The sequence below is a fragment of the Bison bison genome, unplaced genomic scaffold (assembly GCF_000754665.1).
Source record: "Bison bison bison isolate TAMUID 2011002044 unplaced genomic scaffold, Bison_UMD1.0 scf7180017864300, whole genome shotgun sequence".
Lineage (NCBI taxonomy): Eukaryota > Metazoa > Chordata > Mammalia > Artiodactyla > Bovidae > Bison > Bison bison.
This window is the reverse complement of record NW_011494872.1, coordinates 2,201,742-2,221,057: the sequence shown is the minus strand read 5'-3', so window position 1 is coordinate 2,221,057 and position 19,316 is coordinate 2,201,742. Positions and strand designations below refer to the sequence as shown.

The 19,316-nt window shown below is 38.3% G+C and overlaps 1 protein-coding gene across 3 annotated transcripts in view; it reads left to right on the top strand.

Moving 5' to 3' along the window:
• The window catches only part of RIMS1 (regulating synaptic membrane exocytosis 1), a 182,409-nt gene extending 167,058 nt beyond the window's left edge, over positions 1-15,351 (top strand). For all 3 annotated transcript variants that reach the window (XM_010851269.1, XM_010851270.1, XM_010851272.1), the window contains 5 exons: positions 4,379-4,517; positions 8,741-8,853; positions 12,360-12,461; positions 13,041-13,180; positions 15,133-15,351. In XM_010851269.1, coding sequence (XP_010849571.1) covers positions 4,379-4,517; positions 8,741-8,853; positions 12,360-12,461; positions 13,041-13,180; positions 15,133-15,351 — 713 coding nt within the window. The remainder of the gene's footprint in view (positions 1-4,378; positions 4,518-8,740; positions 8,854-12,359; positions 12,462-13,040; positions 13,181-15,132) is intronic.
• Positions 15,352-19,316: the final 3,965 nt, after the last annotated feature.

Below are 19,316 nucleotides of genomic sequence, written 5' to 3'. Positions count from 1 at the left end.
GAAGTGGTGAGGGACAAGGAAGCCTGGCATGGTGCAGTCAGTGGGGTTGTAAAGAGTAAGACATGACTGAGCAACTGAACTGATCCAGAATCTAAAGTCATTATTTTTCCGTTTATATTATCTTTGTTTATTTTTAAGCTGAAATACAGATGATTTACAATGTCATATTAATCTCAGGTGTACAGCAAAGTGATTGAGTTATCTATCTACCTATTCTTCAGATTCTTTTCCCTTTGGTAAAGAATAGGTTCTTACAAGATATTGAATACAATATACAAGATATATGATACAGGATACAATATATTGAACACAATATGCAAGATATTGAATCCAGTCCTAAGTACTATACAGCAGGTAATTTTTTTAGCTTTTTATTTTGTGTTGGCATATAGCTGATTGACAGTGTTGTGATATTTCAGGTGAACAGCCAAGAGACTCGGTGATAGATATACATGTATCCATTCTCCCCCAAACTCCCCTCCTCTCCATACTGCTTAACATTGAGGAGCGTTCCACAGATCCTCATTAATTATCAGTTTTATTAGTATATAGTACTGTATGTATTAATCTCAAACTCCTTATTTCTTTCTCCCCCTGCCCTTTCCCCTTTGGCAACCATAAATTTGTCTTCTATGTCTGTGAGTCTGTTTGTAAGTAAGTTTATTTATATCGTTTTTCCCATTCCACATATAAGCCATATATGATATTTGTCCAGAATCATCATGTTCCCTGACTTGCTCTAGCTGTTACTGGATGTGCTTTCCTATTACTTGTGTGGCTTTGACACCTAGAATGCTATCAGACTATCAAATTATAGGCCTTTGATGCTTAAGAAGCATTTGCAGAATGAACTAATACATCCATAGGTTGTTTCTAAATGCAGCATTTCTAAATATGAAAAGTGAAAGTTCATATATAAGTAGGACACATTTTGGAATATTCTATGTAAGTATGTCTATTTTTCCAAAGCATGAGTATAGTATTGCCCCCCCCCCAATATTATGGCTTTTACTAACTTTCACATGTCTGTGAATGTAGAATATTAAAATATACTAGTTCTCTAATCCTTTTGTTCTTTGTATAGTACTTGGGACAGGGTTTCAGGTCAAAGGTCTCATGACATCATCTGCCAGTAGACTTCACGTCTTTTTCGGGTTAATGATTCTTCAGTGGATACAAGTAATTATTAAATACTGAGGGTATCTTTAATAGGCATAATAGTATTTTGTAATATTTAGTGATTTAATACATTATATTGGTATTAAAAATGTCATATATGTAACATATTTATTCTGTAATTATAGCATGTATTCTCAGTAGCTCAGTCATGTCTGATTTTGTGACCCCATGGACTGCAGCCCATTGGGGTCCTCTGTCCATTGGATTTTCCAGGCAAGAATACTGGAATGGGTTACCATTTGTGACTCCAATTATGGCACAGAGGGATAAATACAGATAATTATATACACTTGTATAGAATATGTGTGATTTTTTCAATGTTTTCAAATGAATTTGTAAGCCCATATGAAAATGCATACATGAAAATATCTATAGCTAAACTTTTGTTTTGTTTGTAAAGTCAATCAGATCAGACTCTGTGTTTTCCTACACTGTGGTATAATGGAATGATCACAAGACTGAGGTTCAGAAAATCAGGTTTCTCATCTAGCTTCCAGGCTAATGAGGGGGGGATACTGAAGAAGCCATTGTTCCCACTAAAATGTAAGCTCCAGCGGGCAGAGGTCATGTTGGTTGCATTCACTGCTCTATCACCAGCATGCAAAAAAGGTGAGGACCAGTTCAAATGCTGGACAGTTACTTGTTGCATGAATTATACTTCTCTTGTGTACAGTTTCCACGTCTGTAAAACTCTGATCCTTCGAACCTTTACATTCCAGATAATATGAGAGCCCTTTGAATATAAATCAGAAAGATTCAGAGCTAGAATTGCTTATCCAGCTGTTACCTGGGCCTTTATACAGTTGTATAGTGAGTGCATCAAAACTCTGTGTTGAATATTTCTTAACATGAGTGAGACATCGGTCCATGATCGCCCTCTTTAGAAGGCTTGAAACAAAACCTCTAAAATGAAAAATATATTACCCAAACTCACAAAGTTAAATAAGTATAAAAGAAAGTTCAATAACCGACCTCTTACATGATGTTTTTGCGAAGTGTGTAGCACTTAGATTTATTTTGGAAGCTTTGGAGGTTTAATACTGCTGTAAGTATTTGGGGACACCCTGTAGACATACCCCTCTTTGAGAAAAACTTGAAAAATACAAATTGATAAAGAACTCTTAACTTTTAAATGTTTTCTTTTCGTTCATCAAACACATATGTCACTACAAGCACCTGTAGCAGGCGTTAGGAGAAGCGGGAGAAGCCAGGCTCTGGTAGTACCTCCGTCATCCGGACAGCCAGGCACACAGAGCCTCCTGGCTGGAGTCAGCATCAGCACTGGAAACGTCACAGAGGAAACCTGTGGACTGGGGGCTGATGACCAGACCGACATCACTCACAGCCTCCCCAGCACAGCCACCTGGACCAACCCGGCTTTGGGGGCCACCGCCCGGTCCCCTCATATCCTCCAGATCGATGTTTGATGAGACCCTGACCCCTTTTTTATAAAGCCGCTGCTCAGCTCCATCAATCTCCATCCCCTTCTCTTGCCTGTTTTTATCCATAGCAGTTGTTACCGGACCTGTTACGTATTTGTTGACTTGTTAATTGCCTTTCTTGTGTAATACATGCATGTAAGCTCCATGACAGGAAATTTGTCATTTGGCAGTGTTTACCCAGAACCTAGAACAGTGTGGGACACCTGGCTGGTGTTTAGTAAATATTTCTTGGATGGAGGGATGGATGGAGGAAGGGATGGAAAGAGGGAGGGAAGGAAGAATGGATGGAGGGAACGATAGATGGAAGGATGGAGGAAAGATGGTTGGAAGGAGGGAAGGATGGATGGATAGAATAAAGGAGGGAAGCATAGATGCATGAATGGGGCTAGGGATGGATAGATGCATGCATGGAGGGAAGGAAGGATGGATGGATGGATGGATGGAAGAAGGATGGACAGATGGAGGAATGAATGGATAAAAGTGTGGATGGATGAATAAAAGGAAGGTTGAATGGATGGAAGGAATGCTGACTGGGTGGATAAATTAACACCTTAATGAAAAGATCCTTGTGGCTGATCCTCTTAACTATTTCTCTCTAGTTCCCAGCATCCTCCCCTCCATTTACATATAAATTTTGCTTTCATTATTCTAGCTATGAATCTCATTATTTTCAGTAGAATTTGGTGTTCTACCCTTGTTCATTGCCTCGGGATGCCTGGGGTAAATGTTTGTCAGGATTCTGGCTGGCTCACTTGAGTAACATGCCATGGGGGCTGCCTCTTGCTCTCAGGCGGTGTGGTGCTGATAGGCATGCAGGGATGAAATGTTGCTTTACGTGGTGACTTCATACAAGAGTGACGTCTAAGAAGGAGCCACAGGACACACATAAACACCCAAACTAAGCTAATGGCAGCCATCACTGCCATAGGGGATGTCCCTGCCTTGAGTCCAGTGGGTGGGACAGAAACCAGGAGCAGCACAGGTGGAGAATCTAGAGCCATAGGTGGGAAAGAGACGCATCCATGTGACGGTTGGTAGGAGCACACATTGCTCTTGTAGAGGGCAAGTTAGAAACAATAAGATCAAACAGATTCCTACCCTTTCATTAGCATTTCAACCTCTAAAATGTATTCTGTGAAAGCACCTCTAACAACTGGAAACATAACCGGTAATGAGCCCTATGTGGGTAACCTCTGTGCTATCTCAGATGAGATCCTGTATGTTAAAGTGTTACAGAAAACATTGAATAAAATGCTGCTTTTTTTTTTTTCCTTTTATGAGGATTGTGGATAGCTGGCTGTACCAAAACAGTGGTATTTTCCATGCTGGGTTCCAAGTGCCTCTTCTGTAGACATTCCCAGTCATTCAGATCTGTCTCCATGGAGTTGGAACCTTCCAGATTAGAAGAAACCTGTTAGCTTCCACAGAACAGTTCAGTGCAAAATCCAGTTTTTCACTGAAGCTGACGACTTGAGCAGCCACAATACAGGGATGCATTTTGGCTCACTGGGAGTCAGGTGGTCTCTGAAACTGGGCAGTGGTCTGCCTTCTACTGCTGCCTCCTTAGCCAGAGCATCCTGTAGCAAAGAGATCAATTTATCAGAGTATTCTCTTAGACATTATTTTTGTGAGTAAAACTTGAATTATTGCATAATTAACGATTGTACTTGCAGAGTCCATATCCAGGGAAACTGTCTGAAAAAAAAAAAAAAAAAGAAAGAAAGAAACTTAGAGTTGCTTTTACTCTCTCCTGCCAGAGTCAGGCCACAAGAAGTTGAAAAGCACCATCCAGAGAAGCACTGAGACAGGAATGGCAGCTGAGATGAGGAAGATGGTGAGGCAGCCAAGCCGGGAGTCCACGGATGGCAGCATCAACAGCTACAGCTCCGAGGGAAAGTAAGTGGATCAGCACATGCACGAGGCCTGGAGCCGAGAGTCCCGAGTCACAGGGAGGGTAACAAGGCCCCCGTTACCCTGCAGTTGCTTTGTACAACTGGGAGTTCAACCACCCACTTTAAACAGCCTGACCTTTTAGGATACAGACACAGACACACCTCCGCCCCTGATCACTCAGACCTCTCAAAGGGATGAGGAAATGGCGGCTTAACATGGATAACTGGTTTTTTGTTATCCAGAAAGGCTCAGAAAAGTCCATGACCAGAGGCTTATGGTAGAAATGCCACATTTACTGGCTTCTTTCACATGGGAAATTCGTCATCTGGCCCAGTTGCCAAAATCTGAATTAGAACATAGAAGTATGAAGCTAATTGTCCACATTCCTGCTTTTCTCCAAACTATTTTGGGATTCAAGTTGTTGGAAGTCTAACATTCTTATAATAGCAACTTATTTTTCTTATTTTTAAAACATTACCATTTCATTTTCACCTTAGGAAAAATGCCCAGGATCTACCTACTTAGTTATTTTTCTGATGAAAGCGTTTTCATTAATCTTGAAATTGATTAATTGGGGAAAAATATAACTAGATTTTTGTTTTTTTTTCACTTGGTGTGATTTTTTTATACAAAATCTACATTTTTCTTATGCTTGAGAATTTTTCTGGTGAAACTGAAATAATGGTTTTACTGATTGATAGTTTGATAGTTGACAGGTTACTGAGGTGATAGATTTTACAAATAATTAAGTATTATCCTGCAATGGGTTACTTGGGGATTTACCGTGTACAAGTTTTCTATAATTATGTATTACCATGCAAATATCTTTTACCCATTCATTATTAATAATTTATTTTATTTTACTGGCATTTTTAATTTGGTTCAGAAAATAAAATAAATTCTGCCAAGTTAATGTTCATGATATTGTTTCCCATTCCTGAAAGTAGTGAGTCCCTTTATTTGATCCAATGATGGGTATGCATTCTCCCAGCAAGATACAGCCAGGAACAAAAATCAGAAGGCATGAAGTTTAGGAGTTAAGTTTGCTGACAAAATACCAATATTTGTTGAAGTATTATGAAGCAATGAGCAAATAAAAAACTGGAGACACTGTTTTCTGATATAAAAATCAACAAGTGTAGATTGGAATTAACAAATACACTCCTATATATAGATAGATAGATAATAACTAATAGGAACCTAGAGTATAGCACAAGGAACTCTACTCAACTGTCTGTAATGGCCTATGGGGAAAAGGATATTAAAGAGGGTGGACATATGTCTATTTCCAGATACATATAACTGATCCACTTTGCTCTACAGCAGAAACTAACACAGCATTGTAAATCAACTATACTCCAATAAAATTTTTTTAATTGACAAATCTAGTAATACTTCCACCATGGATAAGCCACTTAATGTCTCACGGATTTATTTTATGGTCTCTGGATAGAATAATAATCGATGCTCTGTCGAATCCCTTTGATTATGAACAAATAATATGTATGAAAGCGCATGGTTGATGTTGTTCGGGCGCTCAGTCGAGTTTAACTCTTTGCATCCCCACGGACAGCAGCATGCCAGGCTTCCCTGTGCTTCACTACCACACTGGAAAAGATCGACCCTTATACAAAATTGTTATTCCAAAAAATTACATATTGAAGTTTAACTATGTGAACAGCCTGGTTCTTGTTACCCTGGACACATCAGGTAACAAGAGCACAGTCCCTGCTCTGGGCAAAGATATAGCCTGGGGCTTCAGTCAGGCATGATGAGAAACAGACAAATGTTTTTGCATTTAATTTAAATTAAATTAAATGTATTTGCATTTAAATACAAATCTCATATATGACATATAAATGTATTCAAGACGTTAATTCATTCAAAACTGAAAAAATTAAGCATTTTGTTTTGTAATAAGAATCTGTTTTCAAATAATATTTATTCAATATTACAAATTAGAGATACCAAGAGAACATTTCATGCAAAGATGGGCACAATAAAGGACAGAAATGCTATGGACCTAACAGAAGCAGAAGATATTAAGAAAAGGTGGCATAAATACACAGAACTGTAAAAAAGATCTTCATGAGCCAGGTAACCACAATGCTGTGATCACTCAGCTAGAGCCACGTCCTGGAATGCAAAGTCAAGTGGGCATTAGGAAGCATCACTGTGAACAAAGCTAGTGGAGGTGATGGAATTCCAGATGAGCTATTTCAGATCCTAAAAGATGATGCCATGAAAGTGCAGCACTCGGTATGCCAGCAAATTTGGAAAAGTCAGCAGTGGCCACAGGACTGGATAAGGTCAGTTTTCATTCCAATCCCAAAGAAAGGCAATGCCAAAGAATGCTCAAATTACCACACAGTTGCGCTCACCTCACATGCTAGCAAAGTAATGCTCAAAATTCTCCAAGCCAGGCTTCCACAGAACATGAACCGTGAACTTCCAGGTGTTCAAGCTGGATTTAGAAAACGCACAGGACCCAGAGATCAAATTGCCAACATCCATTGGATCATCGAAAAAGCAAGAGAGTTCCAGAAAAATATGTATTTCTGCTTTATTGACTATGCCAAAGTCTTTGGCTGTGTGGATCACAACAAACTGTGGAAAATTCTGAAAAATATGGGAATACCAGACCACCTGACCTGCCTCCTGAGAAAACTCTATGCAGGTCAGGAAGCAACAGTTAGAACTGGACATGGAACAACAGACTGGTTCCAAATCGGGAAAGGCTATATATTGTGACCTTGCTTATTTAACTTCTATGCAGAGTACATCGTGTGAAATGCTGGGCTGGATGAAGCACAAGCTGGAATCAAGATTTCCAGGGAAATATCAATAACCTCAGATATGCAGATGATACCACGCTTATGGCAGAAAGCAAAGAGGAACTAAAGAGCCTCTTGATGAAAGTGAAAGAGGAGAGTGAAAATGTTGGCTTAAAGCTCAACATACTGAAAACAAAGATCATTGCGTCTGGTCCCATCACTTCATGGCAAATAGATGGGGAAACGATGGAAACAGTGAAAGATTTTATTTTGGGGGCCTCCAGAATCAGTGCAGATGGTGAATGCAGCCATGAAATTAAAAGACGCTTGTTCCTTGGAAGGGAAGTTATGACCAACCTAGACAGCATATTAAAAAACAGAGACATTACTTTGCCAACAAAAGTCTGTCTAGACAAAGTTATGGTTTTTCCAGTAGTCATGTATGGATGTGAGAGTTAGACTATAAAGAAAGCTGAGTGCCAAAGAAATGATGCTTTTGAACTGTGGTGTTGGAGAACACTCTTGAGAGTCCCTTGGACTGCATGATGATCAAATCAGTCAATCCTAATGGAAATCAGTCTTGAATATTCATTAGAAGGACTGATGCTGAAGCTGACATTCCAATACTTAGACCAGCTGACGCAAAGAACTGACTCCTTAGAAAAGACCCTGATGCTGCGTAGATTGAAGGCCGGAGGAGAAGGGAATGACAGAGGATGAGATGGTTGGATGGCATCACCAACTCAATGGACATGAGTTTGAGCAAACTCTGAGAGTTGGTGATAGATAGGGAGGCCTGGCATGCTGCAGTCCATTGGGTTGCAAAGAGTCAGACACGACTGAGTGACTGAACTGAACTGAATATTGCAAAATAATATTTATTTAAGAAATTGTTAAATGTTTCTTAAAATTTAGCACTTTAATGTTACTTAATGCTTGTGAGCAACTATTTAAGTAGATCATGACATAAAATATCACATCTTATATCTTATGTTAGTCATACATTTATGTAGGGACTTGTAAAATGTGCCCCAAACTTACTACATTAAAAACTTTAATTAAGCCCTCCTCAGCATCAGATCTTCTTTTTTATTTTATATTGGAGTAGAGTTGATTAACAATATTGTGTTAGTTTCAGGTGACTGGGAGGGAGGGATATACTGGGAGTTCAGGATCGACATGTACACTCTGCTGTGTTTAAAGTGGATAACCAACAAGTACCTACTGTGTAGCACAGGGAACTCTGCTGAATATTCTGTAAATTGATAGGGTAGATCTTTTCTTGTTCAGCACTGAGCCTCATATGCTTGGTTCAGAGGAAATGCAAAGAATCAGTAAGTAAACCAGTTACCCAAGTACTGTTTGATTCATGTTCAGAACTGTATTCTAATGGAAAGTAATGAAAAGAGTTCTAGGAGATCTAATGTTTTGTTTTTGTCCTTTTGCCAATAGTTTAATATTTCCTGGAGTGAGACTAGGCGCAGATAGTCAATTCAGTGATTTTCTTGATGGATTGGGACCAGCCCAGCTTGTTGGCCGCCAAACCCTTGCTACCCCTGCAATGGGTAAGAATAATTTTTCCTGAGAGAAAATGAGTGTTTCATGGTTGACAAGATTATTTAAAGTAGCATAATAGCATTGATAATACAAGTGAGAAGAATACTTTATCTCAACTGCTGCTGGTTTCAAATGACTATTCTAAGTTCTAATGCATTTTTCTAACTTGATACATATTTCCAATGCATTTTCCTAACTTTGCTGACAAAGGTCTGTATAGTCAAAGCTATGGTTTTTCCAGTAGTCATGTACGAATGTGAGAGCTGGAACGTAAAAAAGTTCCAGAAAACTGAGCACCAAAAATTAATGCCTTCAAACTGTGGTGCTGGAGAAGACTCGTGAGAGTCCCTTGGATATCTAGGAGATCAAACCAGTCCATCCTAAAGGAAATCAACCCTGAATATTCATTGGAAGGACTGGTGCTGAAGCTGAAGTTCCAATACATTGGCCATCTGATGTGAAAAGATCCTGAAAAGATCACTGGAAAAGATCCTGATTCTGGGAAGGATTGAGGGCAAGAGAAGGGGTGACAGAGGATGAGATGGTTGGATGGCATTACTGACTCAATGGACATGAGTTTGAACAAACTCAGGGAGATAGTGAAGGACAGGGAAGTCTGGTGTGCTGCAGTTAGTTCATGGGATCTCAGAGTCGAACACGACTAAACAACAGCAACAACTTGACACGTAATGGAAAATGAATAAAGTTCGTCACATATCTTTGAATTATCGAAATTCTGTCAATGTAATGTCTACAGTATATCCAAATGTAGGAGAAGGGTAGCACTTTATAGCATGGAAAAATCAATAGATCAGTTGATCAAGAATGTTGGTGTGAGTGTATTGTTATGCAGAAAAAATCATGAAATTGCCTCCCTACTTCAGAACTCAAAAAAGTAGTATTTTGGAGTCAACTGTAAAAGAGACACAGGAGGTGAAGAAAGACACTAATAAATCCTGAAAACACTTAATGTTTCTATACTCTTGGAGTGAGAAAGAATTTCCAAACCGAAGCCAGATAAATCAAAAAACTTCTACTAGCAAAAATACCATAAATGAAGATTATAAGAGGTGATAAATGGAGAAAATTATATGTAACATGTGCAATAAATATCTTCCTGAAAGGCATGAGATTCTAGCTTGAAAGGACCCACAGAGTAGTCAGCAAAATCATGAGAATATTTCAAACACAAAAACAATATTATGTCATTTTATAGTACCAGATATTGATAGAAAATCCCATAGCTTTCCTAAGATGCAAAATAATTGTATCCAAACTATTAAAAATCTGATTCTCACTGGACTCTTCAGTAGTAATAGTGGAATCCAGAAGATGAGCATTGTCTTCAAAATTCTGATTAACAATTTATTTCCAACATGGAGTACAATAGCCAGCCAAGTCATCTAGTAAATCTGAGGCTAGAACTAACATATGTGCAGACACAAAGGGCCTCAAAACACTTTCCTAATACTCAGCATCATTCAGAAACCTGTTGGAGGACGTGCTTCAACAAAATGAACTAAGTGAACTTAAAAATTGTGAACTAAAAAGGAGGAGCATGAAATTCAGTAAATTAATGCTTTTGTACAAGAGAGAAATGGATAGGATGCCCAGAATGGCAGTGAAGGAAAATCTAAGAAAACAGCTACTGCTTTAAAAGCAACCTGTCCAAATTGCAGCCTGTCAGATTCTTAAGCTAAATCTATAGAAAACCTAGTGTGTTTGATTTCGTAGAAGAACTAGACAAGCAGGACAGAGTGAGGGGTTGAATTAGCATAAAAATACATAAAAATGTAAGCAAGTACTTTTTAAAACACACTTAAGTGGGCGTAGAGAAAAGGAAGAGTGTCCAGGAAATGAGAAGTAATCACAATATTCCATTGTACTTAACTACAATATTGCATAATCATAATATAAATATTAATATTGGGAGAACAGCATGACAGAAAATGTCAAGTGTATACAGGGGACAGGAAGACAGAGAAAGCAAAAGTAGAGGTGAATAATAATATCTATTACTGAAAAAAGGAAGGCATCTTATGAATATGATATTTAGAGATAGGGATGCAAATGCCAAAAAGTAAAAAAAAAAAAAAATAAAAAGTTAAAATATTGCAAATTTTGAAAGCAGTGACTTTTGAAAGGGAAGAAGTTGAGAGAGAGACTAGGAATATTTTATACTAATAACAAGGCTTAGAGAACAGTTTGACTCTTTAAACTGTGTTGTGTATGTGATTAAAAGGAAGAAGCCTGAGAGTCCCCAGGAGCTAAGGTTTAAAACAAGAATTATTATAAAATTAATGAACAATCCAGAACCACAACATTGATCACTAGATGAGGCAAATAAGAAGAATTCACAAGTGAATTCTTTCTCACAGCTGAGAAAATGAAGATGATTCAACCAACTAAAACCAACTGAGAAATAAGTATATTTAATATTTTGGAGGATAAAGTATCATATAATTCAGAAAAAGTTTGGCATCTTCTAAAAATGGATAAAGGGCATGAACAGGGAATGCAAAAGAAGAAATAAAAATTGAAAATATTTGCAAATATGTTCAATCTCCCTAATAACCAAAGAAATACTAACTATAACTTATGGAACATCAGACTGGCAAAAAAGTAGACATATTGGTCTTAATGTTATTAGTGGGCTGTGGAAATGGGAAGACAGATTTTTTTCTGATCACAGTGTACCATTCTGAAGGATAGTTGGCAGTATGCATGAAATTATTGAATGTCCCTTCAATTAGACCTAATGATTACAAATCTGAGAATTTATGTTTAAGAAATAATTGATCATGGGTGTAAAAATTCTTCATGAAGCTGTTCTTTCTAGTGTTGTTTAATGACAACAATATAGATAAGCTATATTTCCATCCACAGGGATCTGGTTAAATAGGTAATAACATTCCTATTCCATGGTTCATACGGTCAGTAAATTGAGGGTGTATGGTCATGAAAGAGGTTAGATAAATTGATAGAGGCAGGTGGGTAGATAGATGTATAGATAGAGTGATGGAGAGAGAGAGATGGATTAATAGAGGATAGATGAGATAGGCTTATAGCCAGAGAGAGAAAAAAAGATAGGAATGAAGGAAGGAACTAACAAACTGTGAAATTGCTAGGGTATTTATCAAGATATTAATGGAGATTTTTGCCAAATAATGGAAATGCAGATAATTGTACTTTTTATTAAGTATTTCATATACTCAACATAAAGGATAAGAAAGCTTAGGGTACAGAATTTCTTAAATACTTCAGTGTTGTTACAGTTAGGCAACTTATAACCTAGTACGAGACTCTCATAAGTTGAATGAGTACCAGAAAAATGAAGAGAAACATTCAAATCCTGATTTGGATGTAGGGAAAAAAAGTGGGGTTGGGGGCTCTAAGTATTAGTTTTTTTATGAGGATCATGAGGATCATAATTTGGAGTCTGTTATGACCTTTTTTTTTTTTTTTAACTGAATGCGACTGCAAAGAAGCTGACACATTTTGCTTCTGCTGGCAGGTGATATACAGATAGGAATGGAGGATAAAAAGGGCCAGTTAGAAGTTGAAGTGATTCGAGCACGAAGCCTCACGCAGAAACCCGGCTCCAAATCCACACCTGGTAAGACGCAGAATTAACTGTTCATATGAGAGTCTTCCTTGGACAGAAGCTCAAAACGTGTTGTATTTGAATTGCACACGCTCCGTGTTGCATTATCTGTCCTTTGATTGTATAACAGTGGATCTGGGTTTTCCTTGCACAATTACTCTGTTGAAAGTATTAGGAAAAGTCTTGTGTTAAGACAAATTTAGTTATGATGGCTTCTTAGCTCGTGTCAATTATTTTTGTCTGCCCATGTATAAAGGCAGCATAAAAGTTCAGTTCTAATCGTAACAAGGATAAGCTTTTAGATAGAAAATGAGTTTTAAAATATAAGCCTATGTTGTATTGCCAGCCATAAGCCAAATAAGTCAGAATCTTATCATAACTTTGCACACTTGAAATGAGGAAAATTATGTTAGTAGTAACATATGGGTTTTAAGGGGTAGCGTTCATGGAGCACTGAAGACTTCAAATGATTTAAATAATCAATGGAAAGCTTTTAGTAAGCATCTCTACTTCTCTAAGGAAGCATTTGCTAATAAAATCAATTTAATTTGAAGGATTAACTTGTTATCTGTTAATGTTACCTTTGTTCAGCTCCTTATGTCAAAGTGTATCTTTTGGAGAATGGGGCCTGCATAGCCAAGAAGAAGACAAGAATTGCACGGAAGACCCTTGACCCTTTGTACCAACAGTCCCTGGTTTTTGATGAAAGTCCACAGGGTAAAGTCCTTCAGGTCAGTCCTAGCTGGTTTGTCTTTTTACACTGTAACAGGCCTACTGTCTACACCAACATTGAAGAGGTGGGCAAACAGAAAGATAATAAATTCCAAATTATTAATTTACAATATAAGTGATATGTGGTTGTAAAATATCTCTAGGTTCCAATGGAGAACAAGATATTTATTTTCACTCTCCTTTTCTCCCTTCTCTCATCCTTTCCTTGTACTTTTGCCCTACTTTGCACCCCTTTCGTCTTCTAGATGTTAGATAAGTAGACCAGATGGTTAGACGAGATAGATAGAAGGATGGAGAGATAGGTAGATAGACAGATATATAAATACATAGACTAGATGGATAGAAAAATGTATGCATGGGTGGGTAGACAGGTAGATGGATAGATAGATAGATAATTAGGGCAACCAATGTTAGTAATAGTTTAGTGAGCAAGACATGATGCAAAGAGGAAGAAAGGAAAGGAAGCAAATATTCATGACTGGTTGAGTGTCCGTTTCACTGTTAGCTGCTTCCACATGTTATCTTTTCTAAATATTTTGACCACCACTGCCCTGCCCCCAGCTTTTTTTTTTTTGGCTTTTCATTTGCATTTCTATAGCTACTAATAAGATTAAACAAATTGTTCATATGTAATTGACCATTTGGGTTTTCTCTTGTGTGAAAAATTAACCGTTTTACCTGATACTCTTTTGAGCTTGTTGAAGTTTTGTTTGTTTGTTTGTTTTAAGCTGTTCTGGATACTGGTATTTTGTTATTTACATGAATTACACACACATTAGTCCTACTGTGAGTTTTCTTTCACCAAACTCTTTACATCTTTTGATGAACAGAAGTTCTCAATTTAAATATACTTTTTAAAAAACCACTTTTATGTTGTTTATGCTTTTTTTCTGACTTAGTTTTTAAAAAATCCTTCTTTATACCTTATTTATTAGGTATAATCCTTCTTTATTTTTATCCTTCTTTATAAATATATTGGGTATAAATAACCTGAAAGTTATAAGTATATTATTTTCATAAAGTTTTATTATTTTGGTTTATGTTGTGAAGTAGGGTCCAATTTTATTTTTCCTGTTTCTATGATTATTTGTCCAGAAATTATTTATTGAAAAGCCCTTGTTTTACACCCATTCTATAATATCAGCTTAGTCATAGACCATTTCACTATCTGCATTGTCCCCTTTTGAAAGATTATGTCTGAGAAATACAGGCATTAAATGATTTGGCAAGGTTACTCAGTAAATTGAAAAACAGATTTGCCACCCCTGCCTCTGTAAAACAGGTGAGTGAGTTCATTTGGGAACCTCTACAGAGCCTGGAGTAAGTGTAATGGGAATCTTACCTGACACCACAAGAGTTGGTTTTGGTGTCAGATTGTTCTGTCAGTTCACTGACTTATTAATCTTCTGATCAAGTCAAAACTGTCAGGCAAGTCCTCAAAAGGCACCAGCTTATAATTATTGTTCAATCTGTCCCTTCAGTAACAAGTTTATAATATAAAAGAACTGTAATGAATATTCTCATTCTTTTTGCATATTCCACCATGCACACACTCCATGGTACCAGAAGTTGGGTTATCTTGCCCTCCTAGCTTGCACAAAATTTAATCTGTATATCTCTGTGGTCCTGCCCATTGCTCACTAGACAATAGTTGCTAAAGAAGGTTTTGAATTGATAAGTAAATAAGCTTCCCTGTTTGTTTTTAACATGGTTTATATAGACAGTACCCCTCATGGACTAGGAAAATATAGTATGTATTCCATCAAATCAAAAAATCATGATGAAGTGTCTCAGGGTACCTGAATATTTTTAATTATTAAGTCTCCTTGGTCTTAGTTTTATTCACTTCACCTCCTTCCCTGTCTGGCTCAGTTTTACAGACCAGTTTGCTCTCAGCTCTTCGTGTGTGAAGGAGAGGAGCTCAAGTTTACTGCACTCTCTGTTTCTGCAGGTGATTGTCTGGGGGGACTATGGCAGAATGGACCACAAATGCTTCATGGGGGTGGCTCAGATCTTGTTGGAGGAACTCGATCTTTCCAGCATGGTCATCGGCTGGTACAAGCTGTTCCCACCGTCATCACTGGTCGACCCCACGCTCACCCCTCTGACCCGCCGGGCTTCCCAGTCATCTCTGGAAAGTTCCACTGGGCCCCCCTGCATCCGGTCCTAATGAACTCACACCACTAAGACTCTACCTTCAGGATAATAATCTGAACCAGATATTTCATGAGCATTGTTGGAGACAGACAATCAACCTGTGTTTTGCCTGTAGTCGTTTTTCAATAATATGTCCCAATCGTTGTTTAAAACCTGGCTTCACATGACAGAACAAGGCAGTCTATCAAATACAGGAAGAGTCAACGTGCTAGAGAATCACTGATGCTTCTAACAAATGAAAGAAAGGAAACTGCAAATTTACACACGCGCGCGCACATGCACACACTAAACTGAACCAACTGGAAACTGTCACTCTTGTGAAAAGCTGTATTTCATGTGTTTTTTGCACAAACCACAAGGAGTGTTATTTCCCTGGTGTTTAAGTTTTGTTTGTGTGTTGTTTGTTGATTTCAGTTGATTTCAGATTTGTTTTGATTTAATTCGGTTTTCACTGCATTTGTTGTTTCTACTCGTTTTCAGCTGTGTCATGACAGGGCTCGTGATGTTTACAGAGACCCTTCCTTTCTTTTTCCAAAAGCACCAAAAAAAAAGGGCTGAAGCAGTCTCTGTAGCATCTCTGCAGAGTGTTCACCATGAGACAAAGTGAGGCCAATGAGGGCCTCACTAATTTTGCGTTATGATTCTTCAAGTTCTTATGAGAAACCCAGAAAATGAAAGTGATCTTCTGAAAACAAATAATCACAGAATCACTGTTTTGAATGGAGCTCATGTCTGTCTGTGTTCTAAATCATTAATTTATGTTTTCCATTGTTTTGCATGGAAGACTTTTACAGAACTGAGTCTGCAGCGAATGCTGGGAACTAACCTAAATGCATCGTTGTACCTTGGAAACACTCCTTGTAATGCCTTTTCCTTCCTGACATCCAAAATAAAAGCAAGTATATGCTCATGTGTACAAACCATATGTTTGACTTCCCAAAATGGTGACTAGAAATGGATTTGAGCCTCAGACACTTTGAATGATGCCCAGGCTCCTTGGCCACATCTCAGTGTAGACTTAGTACCCGTCCTGGCAAGAACATGGTATGGGCTATTAATATTCCACTGGAAATTTCATTTGAAATATTCTGCACTAAACTAATGATTTTTATCAAATTTTAGTTTACATTCCTTTGAAATTGATGCAAGCACAATGCTTGTTTTTTTTAATGCAAAGTATCTTACTTTGGGGTGGGGGAAATAAAACAAAGTCCAGTTCAATTTGCATTTTCTTCATCTGAGTTTTTCTTGGCCTTGAATTCCCTTGTGACCTTCTGTATCTGTGCTAACAACTGCAGACTCTGCAGGTGCATCAAGACCTTCTCCCTCCTTTTATGAGTCCCTCCACTTTTGTGACTCCACAAATAGAGCAGCATGACTTGGAACTGTTCAAAGCTGCATGCACGTTTTATTAAAAAAAAAAAAAAGGATGAAAAAAAAGAAAGGAAAAAAGAAAAGAAACAAAAGGTTATTTAATAATGTATGTTAGTTCCACATAGGCCAGCTTGTATGTTGCATGTACTTGTACAGTTTGCTTGTTAATTACTCTACTGAAATAACCAAGAAATCTAAGCCATCCATTTTTGTTATAGACATTTTGCAAGTTTTAGCCAGACTCCATCTGTGAGTCTGAGGTGAAATGTCTGTAGATGGACTTTATTTTTTACCCTCTGGAAAATGTGATGTAGTATGGACCAAATTCCTTCTAATAAATATTTTGGTGTAGATTCCTCCTGTGGGGCTGTAACACATGTAGACACTGTGTACACATAGGTTTTAATCCATAGACATACTGCCTGCACCAAGTGAATTATTTATTATTTACACACGCCAGAATGACCTGCCCATTGTTCCCAGGGCACAGATTGACCACGGGTCACCATGCTGAGCAGGAAGGACTGAAGCATTGGTGTACTTCTGCTAGATACTGTTCTGTCTTAGTGGCCAACAATCAACTGATTCTAATTGGGTAGTATCTTTCTATTTGACCACTTGTCTTAACACTTCCCTGTGCTTTTAAATGAACTTCCAACTCATGTATGTAAACATGTTTAATAAAATTTACTTTTCATGTCAGTCTACAGCCATCTGTGTTCTGTGTTGTGCCAGATACTCATTGTGGGTTCCACTGGGCAAGAGGGGAGCTGGATTGCGGGAAGGGAGGTGGGATTTGTCATCTGCTGGGGGCACTTGACTTGTCACTGCACGGTGTGTGTCTTCATCTCCAGCCCAAAGGGTACTTTGCATCACATACAATTTTTTACTCTGTCAGCCTGTCTAAGTGAGCACATGAGTTTACTTCTGAAAAGTGGCATTACTGGAAACAATAAATCTCAGTAAGAATCAAATGGAAGATTGTTTTTCTGCTGCTCTTTAAGTATGCTGTTGTCCAACTGCCTAATCATTTCAAGCGTGTGATATGTCAAAATATCAATTCCTGCACCTGTTACCAAAGCATCTGGTTCCTCCTTCCATTGGTTCCTTCTGGTCCCCCGACTGACTCATAGAAACTTGCCTTAGGGTTGATCAACTTAAACCAAACAATATGTTATATCATCTCCAACAGAATCTTTGAGAATAAATATATCTTCAAAGATAATAGCTGAGTCTCCAAAAGTAGTATGTTAAATAAAATTTGTTGGCTTTATTACTTCAACTTTATGACATTTTCTTTTCTTCCCCAAAAGTGTGTTCATATATGATGCCAAACCTGGCCTCTGTACACCAACACTGAATTAAAATTTGAAGACAAGAGTTTGGGTGAAGAAGAAAACATATCTTTATTGCTTTACTGGGCAAAGGGGGACACAGTGGGCTAATGCACTCAAAACTGTGTGTCCCCTCCTGCAGGGGCTAGTGAGGAGTATTCAAGTGTTCAAGGAGCAGAGCATGATCAGCTTATGGACAATGTTCTGATTCGTTGGTGGTGAGGGAAGAGGGAGTCAGGACTATCAACCTTCCGGTTCCAACTGGCCTGATATCTTTGTGCCTGTGGGCAGCATGAAGTTAACTTCTCCTACCTGGTGGGAGTTTCAGTATCTGCAAGACAGCTCAAAGATACTGTTCTGTGTATCTCTTGAGGCCGAATCAGGACCCTGCCCCAAAGCTGCACTATTGTTTCTCGACTGCTCCTCCCTTGTCTCCACACCCCCTCCCTTCCCTGGTTAGTAATTGTTTGAACCCGACCTTTGGAGCTCTGGGAAGGTCATGGAGGCTGAATGAAGCCTGTTTCCTACCATTAACCAGGGATGCAGAAAGGCTTTTGTGCCCAGGAGCTCCACAGAGTCACGCTTAGTTCCATACATTTCATCACTGTCACCCTCATGACACTTGGTGAGCATTAATTTCGTGTTGCATTCCTGTAAGATAATTGCTGCGATCTAGTGTCCACCTTCTAGGAACCCTTAAAATTTTACAGAACACACTGGCTTTAACTTTGTAAATCAAAGTAAACACAACTAAATCAAAATCAAATTGGAGACAATCAGTTGTTTAGAGTGTTTTAAACAGTTGACTGAATTTTACCCTACTGAGTCAGCCAGTTGTTTGGTCTACAAGACATGAAATTATCTGTGAGGCTGGGTCAACAGGAGACAAAAACAACTGATCAGTTCATTTCAAAACAACCTGTCAGAGCACAGCTGTCTAATGGCCCTACAGCACATCACTGGGGGTGGGAGGGGGCACTTCGGCCACTGAAAGAGGATGCAGCTGAATGTGGTTCAAGAATTCTTTGTCTGGACAGGCACAGAAGCAGAAATCAATCTTCAAGTCATATAGGATTGCATGGTGTTATGATTTCAGGGCCTGCATGATGGAGCGGAATTAACTAGAAGGGTGACCATTTTGCTAAATCTTCAGGATTTCTTGCTGACTCTGACAAGTTAATTTCTGGAAATCTCAGCCTGAAATATGTGATCTGATTTTACTTAACCAACAGTGTTAAGAACTTTGTTGGGTACTAGATATTAAGTACTT